This window comes from Falco cherrug, chromosome 4 (assembly GCF_023634085.1).
Source record: "Falco cherrug isolate bFalChe1 chromosome 4, bFalChe1.pri, whole genome shotgun sequence".
NCBI classification, from domain to species: Eukaryota; Metazoa; Chordata; class Aves; order Falconiformes; family Falconidae; genus Falco; species Falco cherrug.
In genome coordinates, this window is record NC_073700.1 from 47,160,839 (window position 1) to 47,181,278 (window position 20,440).

The 20,440-nt window shown below is 49.4% G+C and overlaps 1 protein-coding gene across 4 annotated transcripts; it reads right to left on the bottom strand.

Annotated features, from left to right (window-relative positions):
• Window positions 1-780: 780 nt before the first annotated feature.
• FZR1 (fizzy and cell division cycle 20 related 1) lies at window positions 781-20,357 on the bottom strand. Of its 4 annotated transcripts, none has more exons than XM_055707825.1 (14): window positions 20,221-20,357; window positions 11,974-12,119; window positions 10,768-10,893; window positions 10,462-10,525; window positions 9,919-10,046; window positions 9,380-9,462; window positions 8,807-8,990; window positions 8,539-8,604; window positions 7,967-8,069; window positions 7,132-7,316; window positions 6,009-6,242; window positions 5,823-5,927; window positions 4,912-5,004; window positions 781-4,100 (listed from the first exon to the last, which is right to left on the bottom strand). In XM_055707825.1, exons 2-14 carry the CDS (start codon window positions 12,040-12,042, stop codon window positions 4,059-4,061), a joined length of 1,482 nt encoding a protein of 493 aa, XP_055563800.1. In that variant the 5' UTR covers window positions 12,043-12,119; window positions 20,221-20,357; the 3' UTR covers window positions 781-4,058. The 4 variants fall into 4 exon arrangements, with proteins under 4 accessions (XP_055563800.1, XP_055563802.1, XP_055563799.1 ...); XM_055707827.1 differs by having other exon boundaries at window positions 11,974-12,116; window positions 20,221-20,244; XM_055707824.1 differs by lacking the exon at window positions 20,221-20,357 and adding an exon at window positions 20,053-20,171 and having other exon boundaries at window positions 11,974-12,116.
• Window positions 20,358-20,440: the final 83 nt, after the last annotated feature.

Here is a 20,440-nt window from a genome sequence, read left to right on the forward strand (position 1 = left end):
GGGCCCCCTACCCAGCCGGGGCCCCCAGCTCTTGCCCTACTTTTTTTCTCCGGGATGGGTCCTTCCTGCCAGAGGCAGGGTCCCCAGTGGGCACAGGGTCCCTGTTACAGGGCAGGGATGATGGGGTCCCACCCAGTCACCTCCCACGGGCGCTGGGGGGGGTGGGGTGTGACAAGCAGAGCTGGGGCGCAGCACGGCAGGACCTGCACCCCCCAGCAGGGTCCTCCCAGCCCAAAGCCCTCGAGCTCAGCCCTGGCCTGTTCTGGTTGAGGGGCTGGAGAGACCACAGCCATGACTCAGGGCTCCAGCTCCTGGGGAAGGGGCAGGGGGTTTCCCCACCCACACCCCCCCCCTCAGCAAAGGTCCCATCTGCACAGGGGCGGCAGGACACCTGTCCTGAGCCAGGGGCTGTGCTCCCCCCGTTCCACGCCCAGCCCCCTCCATGGCATGGAAGCAGCACCGGGGGGGCCATGGGGACCGTGCCAGGGCAGGGGCACCTTTGCTCCCTCCCTGCCCCACGAGAGGGGAACGGGGCAGGGCAGGCTGGCACCGTGCCTCCCAGCTCCTCCAGCGGCTGGGCAGTAAATGTGAGCGGGGAGGTGGGAGCAATAAAGAGCAGATAAGACCTGTGCCGAGAGAGTTGATACCTCCAGAGCCGGGGCAACTGCTGCAGAGACCCCCAGGGCCTTTGAACCAGGGCGGGGGGCAGCTCTGGAGTGCCTGGGGACACGCTGCGCCCCTCACCTCACTGTGGAAAAGAAAAGCAGAGCACCCAAGATGTAAGTTCACAACTTGTTTAATGCCAGTTAGATTGCTTTACATGGAAAAGTTAACAACGCTCTCTGTATTATTATTTATTTTTTTTCCCACCATAGGATGCCTTATATATAACAATGCCACAAGGTCGCAGACTTTATCACACAAACTCTGGGAGGACCCTTTGCTCAATCATGTCAGTGCTTACAGGTCACACACGGAAAACACGAGCTGACATTCGCTTCGCTCTCCTCTGAACACACGGCAGCACACTCCCGCGCCGCGTCACGCGCTCGCCTACATGGGCAGCCACACGCACACACCCACCGCCACGCTCCTGCGGCGCAGGACCTGCAGGGATCACTTCTGGGAACGCCGCTGATTTCTTGGATGAGCGGGATGAGGGGGCGGGGGGGGGCGGGGAAGGAGCTCATGTCATGCTTTAACAGCCAAGTCCACCTCAACAGCTTGTTCTCGCCACGCTCGACAGCCAACGCGCCCGGCCACAGACCAGCCATGGCTTGGAAGTCACTAGCCCTCCCTGCCAAGCACGGTGAGAGATGTCACCGCGAGCCAACCTGCTCCCAATGCAGCTCCTAAGTGAGGTGAGGGAGAGATGTGGTTGGTGAAAGTGCCTGGTGAGCAGGGACAGAGCAACGGGCGGCTGTGTCCCCCCCCGCAGCACCCCAGGGTGCCGGGAGAGCGCGGAGCACCAAGCTGTGGATGCACGTGTGCCCTGATGGCACTGCCACCCCCACAGCAGCTCCTGGGTCCTCTAGGACGAGGACCTGTGCTGCAGGGTGAGAGACAGCCCACACCTCCCTCAGCCGGCCCCGCAGGAGCCCCAGTGGCACCACGCTCGCCCAGTGCCACCCCAGAATGGGAACAAACCCACCCCCTGGCTGGGACCTCCTGTGTCCCCTCACCACAACCACCTATTTCTTCCTGGAGGGGAAAGCAGCGTCTCCTGGGGTCTGCGTGTCAAGACTGAGGCAGGAGACAACCCACCACCGACAAGAAAATCCACCAGCCACCTCCACCCCTGGCGTAAGCACCTCCCGTGCCCACGCTCTGCTGCCCGACGGGACAGACATCCCACGGGACACACCGACCGTGTCTTGCCCCTCACTTCAAACCCCCTCACCAACTTAATGATCTGACTTAAGCTTTACAACTCCTCAGTGCTTTGCAGTGCTCCTTCCACCCGAAGTTTAACAGTGCCAGCAAACATAAGAAGCGACAAGAGAGGGACGGGGGGTACACCAGGTGATTTTTAAATCAAGCCCCACGCTCCTGCAGCAAGAACTACAACGAAGTAGTCGTGTTGAAACTGCGTTTCACAAGTTACATTGAAATTACATTTTGGAAGCAAGTGAGTCTAAGACAACCATGCAGCTGCCAGTTTGGGCTTTGAAGCCTCGGTGCTGCCAGCCTGGGGGACACACACGCCCCCGGTACATGAGCTCGAGCCTCTCACGAGTGCCTCCAAGTACGTGCGACACGCAGAGGTAGCACAGAGAGCCTGATCCAGGCACTGGTGTAGTGGCACACACAGTCAAGGCTGCAGTGAACAGAACAGCACCTCACCGCCCTTCTCCGTACCAGCCTTCCCGCGCCTCCGACGCTCACCCTAAGGGTACCAGTGGCACTGGGGAGAGACAATCATACACTCTGGTTTCAGGGAAAGGGTGGCGGCAGGGAGGGAAAAAGGAAAAAAAAAAGGAAAAAAAAAAAAAGAGAGATAAAAGTATTGCCTATGCAATCTACATAGAGGTCAAGGTCTATATACACAGCCAGGAAAATCCAAATGAGAACAGGGAACAGCACTCACATCCCAGTGTGCGAGAGAGGGCATGAGGCAGGCAGGAGCCAGGTGCACAGCAGGGAGAGTATTGGCACATGTACAAATAAGACAGGAACAGGCTGCTGCAAGCGTAACAACTTCTCTTTAAATTAAAAGCACCACACACACACACCACTGCTTTGCGTCGCATCCCACAGCACTCATCACGCAGGCTCCAAGCACACAAGCAGGCACTCTCTTCCCATACAACTTAAAAATAAAAAACAACAAAAAACCCCCCACAACCCAACAACGGGTCCCTGGCTTTGACTTGGAGATAAAAAAAAAGCAATACTTCTTTGCTTTAGAAAAAGAACCCCCCTTCTCACCCAGACGTGGCATTTCCACCCCCCTTCCAGCCAGAAGAGGCCATGCTCTCTCCAACAGACAGATCCACAGGAGTTGTTTTGTTTCTCAAACACATCTCAGCTGCTTTTGTCCTCAGGAAGACTCCAGAGCAACCAGCCTGCCACAAACAGCACACTGTGGGAAGCTCCACATGCATGGTGGTTGTTCGTTGTTTTGGGTGTTTTGGTTTTTTTTTTGTTGTTGTTTGTTTTCTTTCTTTTTTTTTTTTTTTTTTTTAAAGCCATTGTTTCTCCTCTCTGTTAACTAAAAGGATCAGCCCAGAACATGCATTAGCAATTTAAAACTTTCTGAATGTGCTCCCTCTGAGGTGGAGCCTCTTCAATACTCCTCCAAAATTTAGAGCCCCAAAATGTATTTGTTTGAAGGCAGCTGTCGAGCATGCCAAAAATCAAGCTGTTTTATGGGAATGATTGTATCCAGTACTACAGTACCTATTTGAGGGGGGGGTGGGGGCAAAAAAAAGGAAGGAAAATCATCAGTTCTCCAGTTTCTTCACGTAATGGGGATGCCAGGCTATAAACAATGCCCTTAGATAAGCAGAGAGGCTAATGCCCAGCCTGGAGTCTAGTCCCCTTGCACCAGTTGTATTGAACCAGGCTGGCTGGCTCCTACCTCCAGAGACCTCCATCTGGGGACAGAAGGACCCAGAGCAGCACATTAAACCCACTCCCACAGAGGCATGGATACTCCCATCTCTTCCCCAGTGGGGACAACACAGCAGCTGGGATGGCCTTGGTACGGTCTCAATGGTCCATGTCACACATGTTTTTGGGTTTTTTTTCTCTCCAGTTTACAACATGAGGGTTGGGGGACGCTAGTTTCACATTTCCTCTGGTAGCCGTTTCCCTTTACAAAGGACGGATCTGTAAACCTTTGGCAGTTCCCTCCCCTCCCCAACCCCCATCCCAAACACTGCCCAGCGTGGTTCACAAGCGCGTTATTTAATTAGCATCTATTGGGTCCATCCTCCAGTCCCACTGGCACTCCCCTCCCCTTCCGGCTGATCGTTTGGGGTTCCATGCACACCAAAGGTAGTGGTTTTATCCTGGTCTGTTCAGGCTGTAGTCTCCTGGGTCGCAGTATATGGGGTTTATCGTATCCTGGTGAAGAGGTTCAGAACGGATACAGACTCCTGACAAAGCAGAAGAGATAAAGCAGATGCTAAGTTTTCCACAGCTGTGCGGCAGCATCACCCCATGTGCTTTTGGTTTTTGTTTTATCAAAAAAGAAAGCACAACTGCTAATCTGGTGAGGCACCTCTAGCTCATCAGGTGAGCTCACCATTCAAAGTCCAATGCCATAGATATTCCCATGAGCTTCTTCCAACTGATAACAAGGAGCATGGCAGGCAAGCGTGCCATTCCCACAGCTTTGCAGGGAACTGCACCCTGGAGCTGTCAGAAACCAGGGGGACAGCCAGCAGTGAGTGACACCAGCTCCCCCCAGCTCATGCTTTCAAATCTGTCTGCCATTCCCCACTGCCTCTGCCAGGCACCCAGAAGAGCTCTTGGGGCACAACCCACTTTCAGCGATAGCAAGTTGTCACTGGCAGCATCCACGACCCCATTTCCATCCAAAACACCATTTTACGTGGTTTTGTACAGAGCCAGGGGATAATCTGAGGATTGGGTCAAGTTCATAGCAGCACGCTGGCAGGGAAGATGGTGGGCTCAGGGTGACCTCCCTGACACGCTGCTATCTTCAGCAGCCAGGAGAAGGATGTTTTTTCACACTGCCCTGGGCACACAGAAGCAACCTTTTATCTGACAACTATGAATCCCTTTATACCTCAAAGTTCACTGCATCTAGCCCTCGATCTGCAGGGTATGGTGAAAAGACCAGAGGCAAGGCAGGAGAACAGAGCAAATTCGGATGGCATTCACCCCCAACGGCTGAGCCTCCTGCAGGACACAGCTGCAGCCATCCACACGACGCGTCCTTACCTTTGTCGAGCGTGTTTTACTGAAGACGTTCCAGAAGCGCAAGGTTTCATCTCCAGCTCCTGTAACTATGGCCTCCCCATCAGGGGACATTGCCTAAGGCCGAGAGAGCGCAACCTTTAGCATCTGCTACATTTTTGAGGTTGAAAACAAATCTTCGTTGGAATGCATGAAAGATTTAACTCTCCTTCCTACTTGGCTGACAGTGAGAAACCAAACAACTACCTCTGCCTTCACGTGCCTTATTCAGTCTCAGCAGGTGCCAATTCGACCACTAGTATCTTACTTATGCAGCTATGGAATACATGGGTGGAATTATCGCAAAAAGGATTCTTGTGTTAAGAAATCCAAGCCATTTGTAATTGAGTCTCTTCCTCCCCAGATCATAAATATGTGTTAAGGCAGGAAGCGCGATATGGCTGGCATTTGCCAGCTCTGTTAGTCACTTACATTGGAATCTACCTCACAAAACAGTATCAGCATATTTATCATCTGTCATGAATCCACTGAAAGCCCTACATAACAGTAACAAAGCAGGTACGAGATCAACATGGATTAACTGCACCAAGCATTTAATGACAAATGAGGAGATCTGAAAGCATCAACTTCTTCCCCTGCTGGTAGTTACCAGTGAAAAAGCGTACAAGTCTTAAGGGAACAAGAAGAGATGCTTGTGTTTCCTCTGAAGAGTTCTGGCAGGCTTTGCTATTCATTAATAAAATCTTGCATTTCCATAGCAGCAAATCTAAGTATCCCTTGCAGGCAAGAAAACCAGAGCGGTTTTCTTTGCTTGTAAGGCAGTGTTCACGTCTTCGCCCAGACTACAGGCAGCTTACAGTGCCACTAGCAGTGTGGCTTTGGGTCTCAGCACACGCACAGCCACAGAAGTTTCCAGAGACATGGTCATCACTTACCAGATATAAGACTCTGTACGAGTGCCCCGTTAGCTTTGCTACTTGAGTTAATGAGGGGTATTTCCAGACGAGGATCTGGTTCTGCGAGTATCCATGGGTACTCACCTGAAAGGGAAGAGGGAAATATGCATCATGCTTCCTAACACAAGACAGCGCAGCAGCAGGACTGCACAGTGAGGAACTTACTAGCTCGTTGGCGTGCTTTGACCAGGCCAGGTTGCACACTTGCGACCCAGTGTCGATGCACTGCAAAGGCTGCCCGGTGAGCGTGTTCCAGAAGCGTATACAGCGGTCGGCTGTCCCACCGCCAGAGGCAAGGAGTCCATGCTGGTGCGGAGACCAGGCGATAGCTTTTACTGCCGCAAGATGCTCTGTGTATTGTTGGACAGGACTCAGGCTGGAGTGATTCCAAACAAGGAGCTGGCAGAGAGGAGAGACGTGATCGAACTTGCGCTGCAGTCATGTGCCCACAACACCCACAAACCACAATGTTGCACTGGGACTGATGAGGGCAGTTGAGCAACAAGATGATTTCCCACAGCTCTGCCCAAGCACACGCATCTCCACTCTGCGCTCGCAGCCCTGAAGCCAGTCCCACCCTGCCACCAGTCTCAACTGCGGAGCCATTCTACCCCTGGGCCACAAGGAAGCTAACAGTCCTCAGGGTAAGCTTCTGAAGCCAAAGGCAGCGTCACCAAATGTGAACTCAAACCCTTCGTTTTCTCTTTATGGCTGCATTATTCCAGAACACGTTTAGAAATATGCTCAAGTTCATTAAAAGTTATTCTGAGCAGGAGGAACACGGTACAACCATGCTGTCACACAGACACTGGGCAAATTCACTACCTAGCAACCCACTCCGAAGGGCTCAGAACAGTGCTTCTCCAGAACAGATGCTTCTTCCATATGGTGCTCAGTGAATTACAAGCCTGAGTTATAGGTATTAGAACTTACATGGCTCTAAACTCAGTTTCCTTCTGCATGCATAAACATTATTGCAACAAACCTGACGATATGCTACCTAAACAAAAGCCAGGAAGCACAGCTTTGTTGAACTCAACCCCCTGAGTCAAGCTATAGATCTAATTAGCCAAATACAGAGGCAAAATTAAATTCGCCTTTTTAATTTTATTAGAGAGAGGAGACCAAGTAGAAGCTTAGTGTGATTTATGTTTGGACACAGTCCAACAACTGAAACAAAAGCCCCTTTTCAGAGGGGCCAAATATCCTTAAAGAAAGGGGGTTCTGACGTTTCTTGGTGAAGATCTCAAGACACCCAGCCTCACATGACTCCCTGGAAGTACTATACCTTATTATCATTTCCTCCAGAGGCCAGGAGCTGGTGGTCTGTAGACCATTTGAGCCCACAGACCTCCTGCCTGTGGCCCTGGAGCCGCCGCTCAGACTGCAGGGGTGGGGTGCGGATGTCCCTCTGAAGGATCATCCTGTCTCGACTCCCAGAGGACAGCTGGTCCGCGTTCCATGCCAAGGCACCTGTAATGCGGGCAGAAGAGTATGCTGTGGGAGTCCTGCAGAAACAGGTAGGCAGAACACAGCCACCACAGTTGCCAAGGCTTTAAAAAAATAAAATAAATAAAAAAAAAAAAATCAGTGCTTACAGACCTCCCTTACATCCAGCGTGAAGTCCTAGAATAGCCTACAAAGATTAACCTGCACAAACCTACTGAATCCCGTTTCACAGTGCAGTAAAGCACAGAAATAGAATTTGGAAGGTGCCTTGACTTCCCAAATCTCACACTCCAGCATTCAGATTCACAACGCCTCTGAGCAAATAAAAATAGTCCCCGCAGAATAAGGGAACTGGAAATCTCAGTGTAAAGCAGCCTGCCTGCAGGGCTGATGCCGGAAGCCAGTGGCAGCAAAAAAGGATGTTGTAACCAAACCTAAAATGCCTCAGACGTGGAGGAAACACCTGCTCAAACACTCAAACATCACCACACCCAAGATCAGAACATCACAATTACTAGAGCATAATATTCTGAAGACTGCTTGAGACGTAGCAGGGGATAGATAGCAGAACTCAAAGTACCAGCATTGCTATTTCAAGCTGATCCCTTGCTTGCAAGGAAGAAGTTAAATTAGGTAGAAACAAAACGTGAAACCTCTGCCTCCCATCTCCTTACCCACTCTGGCTGTGTGTCCCTCTAGCATGGAGAGCTTTTTTCCTGCTGCTGCATCCCAGATCTGTACAAAACCCTTGTGAGTGCCCACGGCTACCAAGTTCCCCTAGACAAACAGAAACCCACGATCAGTAAAGCCAGTACGTACAGACAAACGTCAAACAAAAGCTAGAAGCTGAGGAAAAGACTTGAGATAAATCCCACAAGATGGAAAACATGCAGAGTTGTTCCATCTTACATCTTTTCCCTAACTGAGAGGGCCAAGCAGTCTGGCTGGAATGCATTTATTGTAACATTTTATTGTCAAGAGCTGGAGGAGTGAACTGGCTCTTTCTCTCTCCCACATCTCTTAGCAAATACCTCAAGAACCTCACGATACAAGAAGTTGCTCTCTATCCCCTCTCATTTAACAGAAAAAAAAAATACTGCAGAGAGAAAAACACATTTGATTTGCGATGCATACGGGAAACTTGGGGAAATACATCTAAAACCTGCAAGTAAGAGCTATATGGCTACAATGATAGCATCTAAATTACAAGCGCTTCAGCTGTCATTGCTGACAATGTGATACAGACCCGTTCTGACCAGCCCACAGATGTTACTGAATCTCCTTCCACAGAGAGGTCACACAGTCGGGTCACCTTGAAAACACAACAGAATAGAATGAGAAACACTTGTTAATTGTCATACTACACTATTAGCTGTCTCACAAACTAGTACCTAGTTTGGGACAGAGCATTAGAAGTGCTGAGCCCCTCACACAGCACATTCCAGAGCTCTGAAAGATTGGAAAAGACCTACAGCAACAGGTACTTCACTCTCCAGGCACTGATGATCGTTTACCTGGCTAGTACAAGCACTCCACAGATAAACACAAGTCCCAAGGCCAACGCTGAGGACGTTAAGAGAGGACCAGTCCACCAGGTTCAGGTAGAAGTCGTCCTGCAGCTCTGGGGCATCTAGCACTTTGAAAGGAATCTTGGAGATTTTCCGGGTTGGTTTTCGAGGTGATCTTAGCAGCTTCTGACTGTTGACAGAAAAAGATACAAAACTATAGGATCTTACACATCAGAGCAGTAGGCACTCTTTAAAGCATACTGCATTTCTATAGAAATGCGCAAAGAGGCTGCAAAATTCTTTCCAGCAGGTAAGACTGGAAGCAATTAGGTTGTTCTTCTGTAAAGGAGCTAAGGAGTAAAAATGTAAACTGACTGCTGAAAGTTGGCCTACTGAAGCATCTAGGCAGGTTGGGCACCCACAGAAATTCTTAGAACTTGACTGTCCCTACTTATTGTCTCCCCAGATTTCCAAAAGCAATTCACACAGTGATTCTGGGTGCCTTAAGCCTTAGAGAACCTCACTGATTCCTCTGTCCCAACCCTTCCCTTCTTGCAGTCTGTGGGGAATCAGTGTTACCTTTTGTTGCTGACAGGAGACAGGGAATATGGTGAGACCTCATTGCCATCATCTGGACTAGAGCGTTTTGTGCTGAGTGAATACTGCATAAAGAAAACACAACCTAGTAAGAACCCCAGCAAAAAACCTAGAGGATCACTTGCAACACACTGGTGCCCGATGCCTAGCCATCTCCTACACCCACAGCCAGATTTCCCAGACTTTTCAGTTCCTTCCTTTGCCAGGTGTTCCAGAACCAAACAAAACCCTCCCCCGTCTCCACTCAAAGCCAAAAAACTTGATTTGGTCATGTACCACACAGTCCAAAAAGAGCTGGGTCCAGCTCAGCTTCCCTGCCAGTACAAAAATAGGAAGCATGTAGCTTGCTGCAGATACTTAAGTTTTCTTTCCAGGCCACCAAACTTTGTTATCAACAGCTTATCTTGGTCAAGCCGCAACGCTAACTTGCTTGCACTAGCAGCTTGGCAGAACTGTGTGCTTTGTTCCTGTGACGCACGTGGGCAACCTTCATTGGTTTTAATGCAAAGTAACCAACTTACAGTGAAGAGGGACTTCTTCTCCGGGGTGGACGGCTGCAGCCTCCGGTCTTCCGTCTGTGGGTCTTGTACTTTCTCAATCCCTGCTCCTAAGAGTTCGTTCTTCAGCAAAGCAGAGTACGCAAGGCCATCTGTGAACCCAAACGAGCACTTAAGTAGAGAACTCTGAAGCAGCAAACGGCTCTGCAGGGAGTGGCAGGATCACATCTGTCTGACTTGTACAGTCACAGGGCCTCTTAACAAGCCTGGGGCCCCAGTTTGGAATCAGGATTAGCAGCAAGCTTCCCCTCCTTCCACTCCACCAGGAAAGTGCTTCCAAGGCATATGAAATCAAGGGATACAAACAGCCTCTTGCTTCCCAGACATTTGTCAGAAACCTACTGAAGTAACCTGGTATTCACTCTCATGATGGGGGCACTTCCTAAAACACCTGCTTGAGTTTTTGCACAAGCACAGAAATGCCAGAGTTCCCTTGATTTCCAAACTCGCCAACAGTTCGAGATGAAACCTACAGACGCGGCACAAGCAGTAGAAAGGCGGTCTCACCTTTGCCATTGTCTGATGTAGCATCCTTTGCTTTTCTGTTTTGACTTGGTGATTTTTCATTTTCCTGAAAGGAAGAAAAATGTTATCACCATACATAAACCTCATGATATACGATAAAATAATAAACAAGTCTCCTAGACCATAGTGACAGCCTATTTAAAGACATGCACTCGAAGGAACTCTTTTGGGGCAGCAGCAGACCATGGTGCAGAAGATAAGCAGAGGAATTATGCCAGCCAAACCAAAATGCACCACGATTTCCTCCGTTGCAAGACTGAGCTGCTTGAAAAGGGAGCAAAAACTTACATTTATTCTGTGGAAGTTGATGCTCCAGTTGGCCCCGGCTCTTGAGGGAATGAATCTGTCTCCATGCTTACTAGGAGAAGACATTGGAGAATTGGAAGGCGTCAGGGTTCTTCTCATCTCTGCTACCTGCATTAAAGAAAAAAACCCACAAGAACAAGTGCTGATCACAGCAGCGGTCTGAAAAACATCAGTGAGGTCTTGTAAAAGCTGAATATGCCCAAGTAGAAGAGCCAAGCATTAGTTTATCCCCTTCACAGAACCTAGTAAGCACGTCAGAGTCCAAGTGTCATGGGAACTTCTGTCAAAAGAAGCAATTAAACAGCCTCTTTCTCACAGCTCCTTCTCAAGCCGACACCATCAAGGTAAACATGTGGAAGGCTGGAGTGGGGCAGGCTACTTGCAGGGTGAGGAGCAGATTCCTTAGCTGCAGTCACATTTTTTTTTTTCCTAGAGTAATTTATGATGGAAAGGACGCCAGCTGAGAATATGGCTAATTTCAAAGTTACACTGACGGTCACAGCCTCATCCAGTTGAGTTTTCAGCATCTCCAAGGACAATGACCCCATAAGCTCCCTGTTGCAGTTTTTGGACGCCCTCACAGTGAACATTTTTTCCTAATAGCTAACTGGAATTCACCCTGTTGCAGCTTGCATCCATTGCCTCTAATCCTTCCACTGTGTACGTCTGAAGAGAGTCTGACTCCATTTTCTCCATAGCCACCCGCCAGGTAGTTGAAAGCAACTACTTCATCCCCTCCTGAGCCTCATCGTCTCCAGTCTGAGCAACGCGGATCTCAGCACCTTCCTGCTCCAGCCCCCCAGCCATCTTGGTGGCCTCTGCTGGACCTCCTCTATCTCGTCAAGCCCCACAGCTGGTTGGTTTGTTTGTTTGTTAGCCCCCAACTTTGTACATTCCACATGTACTTACTGACATTATTTAGTAAAAAGGCATTACTGAGCTACACAAAAATATCTTAACGACTTTTTGCAACCCGAACTGAGTTTATGATATTCAAAGGCTTTGTTGAAGTCAAGCGATTTGGTTATTCCTAGAACAGCTCGGGAACTCACACCTGCTCGCAGCAAAGACTAAGATTTGCTTCAAAGAGGTCCGGTATCTTTCAAAAGCTTGTGAAAACAGTCACAGGCAAAGCAAACAACTTAACAGTCAGGCTAAGACCATTTAGCATAGCCCATTTGTACTTACGCAAGGCATTGTGTTTTCATTCTGTATGTTGATTTGGCGTAGGAGACGTCTCTCATAATCCTGGTCCATGGTGGAAAGCAGAGGGGCTGGGGAGTTCAGCAGGCTCAGGGATTTATATTCATGAAGTCCAATCAGTAATCAGTCTGCTGCAACAGCCAGGGGAAGAAAAACACCAAAATATGACACCCCTTCATACAGAAGCAGCTCTTTAGTATCTCCTGAGACTGTTCTTTGAACTTGAGACTACTTTTCCTATCCAAAGCGTCGGTATCAAACTTGTGGGATACAGCACAGGGCTGCTAATGAAAGCCTTTTTCTGTATCACCGCCCTCCGTTGCCGATTCACACGAGCAGGCAACCAGCATTTTGTGTTTGACAGGACCTCAGCAGGCAACCCCAGTAACTGGAGCAGAGACGGCGATACGCGAAACCCGCCTGTTCGCACGAACTGCAGCAGCACAGTTTAGTAAACCTTCAGTACTCGGGCAGCGTAAAACCAGCCCCCGAACCCCCTAGCCCACCACAGCCAGATCCATGCTTCAGGCCAGAGGCACGGCAGCAGCACACACCACCGAGCTGAAGCTAGCCGGGATACTTTGAGCCACGTTCAAAGTATTTCAGACTTTTAGTGCCACACGCTGCAGGAACACAGGTAGCTACGGACTAGGTAGCCCCCTGGGTGAACATTCAATGCCTGATGCCCATAAAGTCCCAAAATATATGTCCAAATATTCCTCTTGGCTTGCATAAAGCTAGCTTGCTTATGGCTAAATAGTCTGTAAGCATCTTTCAAGCATAAAGACAGGGCTGCTTCATAGCCTAGACTTGGCTGGCTAAATTACAACATGCATCAATTAAAAAAAAAATCAAAATAAATTAGCTAACACTTCTGTGAGGATATGCAGTCACAGCCCTCGTCTGAACTCTGAAGGGCACAGATCAGCATCGCTGTGCCCAGCCTCCCCAGCTCACACACACCTCATGCTTTGTCCACAGCTCGTGTTGACGCAAAAATGCCAACGCCAGAAGAGACACGTCAAGTTGCTCTTTCAACCCAAGATAAACATCTCCAAAGGGAAACACGGAATCTCGCACACATACCACACACAAAATCCTCACTATACAGGCATCTGGGAGCTGTGCAGAACATAGCGGCATTTTCCTTTGCTGTTATTGTATAAACATTTACGCTATCTGGCCGGAGTCCCGGCTACACAAATGGAGCTGCCTGGAGATATAAACTTGTGGCAAAATCTGGGAGGCAATTGCACCCAGACAGGGCTGGGAGAAACTCTCCAGGGACAAGCGACACTGCCACGCTCAGGACCTGCCACGAACTGCCTTCGGCTTCCTGCGCCAGCAGCTTGGGTTTGCTGTGAAAAAGTTTTACCTGCAGGAACAGAAAAGCTACCATTAAAATTTGGAGGCAAGTTACCAAGCTAAGAGGGCTACAGCAGCACCTGTAATCCAGAGAGATGCAATTAAGCGTTCAAATATTCTACGAAATCACCTTGAAAGTGAGAGAAACTCCGGGCTAGTCAGCTGTTAGCTAACAGAGCTACCTTCCTTTTACCTAAGCCGTTTGTCAGTACTGAAACTTGGATTTCTTACAAATGTGAAATGCAGAGGCCTTTTTCTCCTTGCCGTTAAGCATGCCAACACTTTTACAGGAGCATCTCGGAAACAGATAGTGCCAAGCTTTTCCCAGCACACCTGCTTACCTCTGCTACCTCCTCCCCAAGCTTTTTTCTTTTTAATTTAGTATGTTTTCCCATATGTTCTTTCAGAGGCAAAACTGGAGAAAGCTACCAAATTTAACAGTAATCAGCTTCCACCAAACAAATAGTCAGAGATGGCGTTACTGTGAGTAAAAAAAATCCGAAAGGCCTGTGATGTTATTAACGAAGGTTAAAAAAAACAACCCAGCACATCCCATGTCAAACACTCTTCCTCATTTTGTAGTTTACTTACCACTATCCTTACCTACCCACAATCTACCAAAACTACCTTAGAGGTTAACACAACCTCTCAAACCAAGCATTTCAACAAAATGCGCCCCCCCACCCCATCCTTTTTTTTTTTTTTTTTAACACCACGAATAAGAGAGAGCAGCTTGCAGAGCCCACACGAGAAGCGTGATCAGCTGGGGAACACCGCTCATGTGAGGCACGCTCCCAAAACGGCTCAGCGCAGTCCTCGTGCGAGAACTAGATCCACACAGCAATGTGACATTTTTAATTCTGGATAAGAAACACATTCACTTTTAGAGTTCTTCCACTTGAGTTCCCATCTGTACAGATTCCAACTGCACCTTCTAATCAGAAATAAAGCAGAGTGAACGACAGAAGAGATTGCATAGGCAGAACATGGCAATAAATATTCAGCACCTGAATAATAATGTTTTTACTCAAAATTTGCGCCATTAAATACAGGCCCAGAGAGAAGGCAGCATCTCTAGTTTGGGCAGGCTCTGGCTAACTCTAAATTTGTGGAAAGTGGGTGGGTTTCCCATTTCCCCTGAATTTAGTTAAGAAAGGCTTTGCCGTAAGGACAGGGAGTGTGTGGACTGCAAGTTCTCTTTTAGTTGAAGAAATGAAAGATGGAGGAGCTACATGTGTTACATACTCTTTTTGGATACTACAGTGTTACTAATTATGTGCTTTAAGCTTGGAGAAGGTGGGTTTTGGTGCAGGGTTGTTGTTTGGTTTTTTTTAATTCCAAGAACAGAATTTGTATTCTGACTGAAGTTTATTTTCTTCACACACCTTATGCCCTATCTTCAAATTGGCTGGATTTTCTCACAGTTCACATTACTCTCAGAACAATACTTCTAGGCAACGTTACGGTGCTGAACAAGTGCGTTTTGTTCTTTTTATTGACCCAACCTTAATGTATCCTAATACTTAAAATGGTTTTTGTTTTTTTTTTTCTTGGTATGGATCTGTTTTTAAGAAGCCAGCAGGCAGAATGCCAGGGTTGGCAGGGAAATGAACGCAGTTATTTTGCAAAATTGTTGAAATTGTTTCTCTCTTGTTTGCGAGGCAGCCTGTACCTACTTGGATTCTTCAGCAAGTGTTGAAGTTGGGGTAAGAAGCACAGGCTGTGTTGTCTCTGTTCGGTTCCAGATGTGGCCTACCTCAGCAAAGCAAGAGCTGGACAATCCCTGACACTTTTTTGTCTAGAAATTATTTGTGCCCTTCTTAAAAATGGAAGATAACTGGGTGGGTAAGTGTTAAACACAAGGAGCACTGATGAAAGTGAGGGACTCTGAGAATACCAAAGGCAGGAGAACTTTTAAATGTAAAAACTGAATATGCTTCCTAATTTGAACAAGGCCAAAGGTGGCCGAGATGTATTTGAATTATCAAGACAACTAATGTTCTGTTGATGCTCTATTTTGAAGCATCTGAAGGCTGAAAAAGGTTGTTTGGGGCCCCAAAATTTAGAGTTAGCAAGAGCCTACCCAAACCCAGAGATGCTACTTTCTCTCTGGGCCTGTATTTAATGGCACATGTTTTGAGGTAAAAATATCATTATTCAGGTGCTGAATATTTACAACCTCTCGGGAAGAAATCCATAATTTACCAAGGGGAAAAGAATGGCGTAAACGCTTTCCTAGTCCTCTAAGTCACGAGCAGCAGGATCTGAAATCAAACCCTAGAACGCCCCTATTCCAAACCCACCAACTTTCAGATGACCAGCAGTAGGTGCAAACCAAATTAAAGTTTGATTTGAGAGGCAACGTGGCTCAAAGGGCACGACATTGCCTTCGTCTCCTGTCTGCACTCAGCCTCCCAGTCCATATATATACTGCAGCAGTATAGAAGCTTGAGATGCTGCAATTCCATACAAAGTTTAGGAGATGAATGGTATGCACTGCTACCCGTCTGCGCCTCCTCTCACCCCCACTGTCAGAAAGTATCACCACCTCCTCACAGGTGAGGGCCCAACCTGCAATTCAGATTGGAGGTGACAGATTTTTACCTTTCTGCAACTCACTGCAGCTCCACCTGCACGCACAGACAAGCTAGAAGACTTCCCACAGCCCTCCAGGTCAGCTTCTGAAGCTAATTTCAGACTTTACGTCTACCTTCCCAAAGCAATCTACAGTCCTACAAGATGACAGAGGAACTCTGACCAGCAAACCACAGGGCAACGATGCTAATTTAGGACACTCAGGTGACAAAGTGCTGCAGGAAGCCTGCATGAGCCAAGGATTAAGTATTCATGACAAAGAGCTCTGAACATGGCATGGACCTTCACAGGCCAGTGGAAACCCAGCGTTGCAACACCTTCAGGAAACAGCAAAATCTCTGCCTTTGGAAAAGCCTTTACTGAAGATAAACATACTCCCCCCCTCCAATAATAAATCTTCTGAGTACACCGTTACAAACCCAAAAACTTTTCACCAGGATTTTCATACACAAAACAGACACTCTTAGATGCAAGCCCTCATCTGAGGGGAATGCTCCAGGAAGTCTACCAAGAACATCGCTAGTGCTGCCTCTTTTACGTGGATGATGCTCAGATATTACCAGCGCTTTCAGCATCGGTATTTTTCCTAAATCCTCCTTCTCTCCACAACTGGAAGGGAAAAAAAACAACCAAAAGAAGTCGACAGAGTCCAGCCTGCTGTGCCGTACTCAAAAGACACGTATTTTTTCAACTGTTCAACTCAAGACAGTCCGCAGCCCCCTCCACTGCTGTACCCATGCAGCAGTCAGGCTGAGGGGTTTCCAAGCTTGCTTCAGCCAGCTTTTAATCAGTTAAGAGAACTGTAGGTTTGTTACTTTACCTTCATAGATGACATTTTCATTCAATACACATCTCACTGCAGCGTACAGTAGTCTGTTAGGAGCACAGGGTTTATCTAAGCAGACATGACAATCATGTACTTAGCAGGGGATTTCTCAGAAAATAATCACCATTAAAACCCTTTTTCTTGCCTGCAGGTAGTGATTATTTCATCTTTTCACCATGCTGCTCCATAAATATGAGGGCCACGCCTGCTCCCAGGGAATTCAAAATAAAGTAGAAAGTCTTCAGCAGTGCAGGAAGCCATAGGCTGGGAAACACACAACGTTAAAACGTAACGCATGCTCAATGAGGGGTCACCTCAGTGTCACCTCTTGCCCGTGGCTCAAAAGGCAATCTCTGCATCTAATTAACAGAAAGTCTCATAAGAGGTTCATCTACTATGAAAGAAAACCAAGTAAGAGGCAGCAGAAGAAACACTCTCCAGTTTTAGAGATGTAACAATTAGCAAAGGCACCTGGGTTAAACAGCATTTGAACACCTCTTCCTTTCTGGCTGTTACAAAGGCTCGATTAAAGCTCTGAAGAAGTTAGAGATCAGGTTCAGCTCTGGCAGATCACGCTTGAGAAATACCAAGTGCTGAACAAGTTCTGCTACTTCCATTTGCTCCGCTACTCCTGCAGATATAATGAAACTGGTTCCTGCTGGCTGCGCCTCTGCACTGGGGCAGAGCGTAACACTACCCTGTGCTGCAGGTGCTAGAGGATAATACCTACGCCAGGGAAGGAGTTGGGTACGATTTCCTCAAGTTGCTACGTGACAAAGAGGGGGATAAGCATTAACCTTGCCACGTCCTGCTTCAAGATTTCACTTCGGCCCGTGACGTAACCTGTGCCAAACCAATACACCTAGATCCTGCTGCCCCTCCTGACTCACGAGGCACAGGGAACAATCAAAAAAAACCAAACCAAACACAAACCCAAAAACCAGCCTGCCTTCTCCATGCTCCCTCACTGCCAAATCTCCCCTCGGATCAGAGGGCTGAGCTACTGGTAGCTGCTGGCCTCTGAAGCAAGACAGCAAGCTGCAGCAACAGCACTTCTGTTTCCATTGTCACCTGACGGCAGTTTTTCCCCACATAAGCACATGTTTTGGACAAGTTACTGGACAGACATGTGAAATGGAGGTTCTGCTTTCAGCTGCTCATCAACCGGCATAGGATGGCACTCATTTTGCTGACCACCTAGAAGATATCTACTCATTTGTTTATCCTGCATACACAAAGTGTTAGTAAGAAGGAAGTGGGGATGGATGGAGTGAAGTACTTTGACCTTAGGGATACAGGCAAGGGCAGAGTTTTTCCATGCTGGGCATCTAGACTCAAAGGATACATACTTAGGAGCAGAGGGAAGCACAAGAAGAAAGGCTACTGTATGCCTTTCGTAACATTTTACAGAACCTTAAGGGCTTGTTTGTTTTAGTAGTTTGTACGCTGTGTCTGAGCATGGCAATTTTTCATAAAGCTACTACCTTTAATAAAATTCAGTTTCCCTTCAATAAAATACAAACAAAAAATAATCACAGGATAAGGCTGTCTGTTGCATTAAAAGGGAATGGAGTAATTGAGCAGGTAGTTTAATGTTATAATATTAGATCTGTAATTCCCCCCTCCAAGCAATTTCACAACAGCTGTCCAATTATCTTACATCTCAAAACGGAGTACAAACAGCTAGGAGCACCAGCTATAGATAAAAGGTTTGCTTTATCTGAAGCCTTATCAGAAGTCAGTGCACTGAAAGCCAAGATTAAAAATTCACCAGCAGCCTCGTCCACGGTGCTTTACTGAAAAGGCCAAGTGATTTAAAAGTCTGCTTCATCATAACATTTAAGCTACTGAAGATGTAAGGGTGCCCCCAGTCATCCCACAAAAGGAAGTCACAGGATTTAGAAAACACAGCAGCTTCAGGCAACAGCCCCAGAAAATTCCACTTCTGTATTAATAATAAAATAAAAATCAGTCTTTAATATGAAATGTTGTTGTCAGCTTGGGTGTTGCTCCGTGAAGAACCTTTGGCACAAAATACTAGGCTAGCATCGTGAAACACACTAACTCAGGAAGAATCAGCACTTCATGAGAAAAGGAGCACAACGCCTTCAAGAGAGCTGGAAATCAAGGCAAAAAACCTCTCAGTCATCCACACAAAGCCTACCACTGCTTCAACAGAGGACTCCAACACGACCCAACAGACCTCACTGTACTCCGACTCCTCCAGCAGAACGCCTCCCCTCTCACCACGCGTGGAGGATGCTCAGCTCAGGCTTTTAAGACCTCAAGCCCGTCACTTGCTGAACGTGTGCACTACTTCCATTTGCCAAATGTCAACAACGCACTGAAAAAAAACAACTGTAAGGAAAGACACGGCGATACTGAGCTGCCTCACACTCCCCAAAGCCATCGGATGGCCAACGGCACACCACTGATCTGCGCTGCCCGTAAAAAAAGAAACTTTTTTCATCAAAGTTTCCCTCGCCACTTGGTAGTTCTCTTCAGCACCAGAGCCCACGGCACAGAAATCGCAGCCACTGCTCACGTTATCAATTTGAGCAAGGAATCAACTGGGGAAGGGGCAGCCACCGGCTCTCACAGCCCCTTCCCAGGTGGATCAGGGCACGGCGACCACGCAAAGGGTCTGCGGCCAGAGGCCCCCACTGCTTGGAAGACTAGGGCTGCGCGACCCCCACGGGTACAGTGACCACGCAAAGGGGCTGCGGCCAGAGCCCCCCGCCGCTTGGGGGGGGCAGAGGCTGCGCGACCCCCGCGGGGCTCCAGCCGCACGGTGTCCGTTAGAGCAGCGGGCCGGTGCGGGAGGGCACCAAGGCACGGCGGCTCCGGGGGCCCCGAGCCCGCTGGGCCCGCGGGAAGGGGAGGCCCAGCAGAAGCGCGATGGCCCCAAGCCGTCCGGTACAGGCCGGGTCCCGCCTGTCACCTCTGACAAAGCACCGTAAAACAAACCGGGAAGGGCCCCCCCGAGGGCACCGCTCGCCAACCGCCTGCCGCCACGCAGGCCAGCAGGCCGCTGCCCCTCGGGGCCCGGCAGGCCCCAGGCACCCCCAGCCGGGCACCGAGCCGCGCCGGGCAGCGGCTGCCCTGACCCCGCCGCCGGGCCGGGGCCGCCCCGCCCGGCCCCTCCACAGGGCCGGCCCCATTGCCTGGCCCGGCTGCCGGTGCCGCACGGGCCCGCACCCCGGGGAGAAGAGGCAAGGGGCGGCCGCAGCCCGCGCCGCGCCACCGAACCGGGCCCTCAGCCCCGCCGCCCGCCCTACCTGCCCAGCCGGCGCGGCCCCGGCCCGGCCCCGCTCCGCTCCGCCTCCTCCTGTCAGTCTCTGCCGGCCTCAGCGCTCCCCAATATGGCGGCCACCCCCGCGGCCGCTGCCCCCGCCCGCTGGCCCCGCCCCCGCGAGCGGCACGACGGGAGCGCACCCCGCCCTCACCTTCAAATCAATACAGGAAGCGGCGCCATGGCAACGGCCACGCCCCCTTCGCGCCGCCACGCCCAGCGGTGCCTGACACCACCTCCCAGCACGTGACGTCATGGCGGCGAAGGGCGCCTCCCCGCTGCTAAGGCCGCAGGCGGGCGCCTGCCCCAGAGAGTCCGGGCGGCTGCGGCGGGAGGTGGCAGTTTGGGGACGGCCCCGGGGCCCGCAGCCCGGT

Coding starts and splice junctions, on each gene's coding strand:
- FZR1 (XM_055707825.1), bottom strand. CDS start 12,042: ATGGACCAGGATTATGAGAGACGTCTCCTACGCCAAATCAACATACAG. Junction 10,526..10,767: donor TCAACTTCCACAGAATAAAT/GTAAGTTTTTGC, acceptor TCTTCCTTTCAG/GAAAATGAAAAATCACCAAG. Junction 5,928..6,008: donor CAAAGCACGCCAACGAGCTA/GTAAGTTCCTCA, acceptor CTTCCCTTTCAG/GTGAGTACCCATGGATACTC.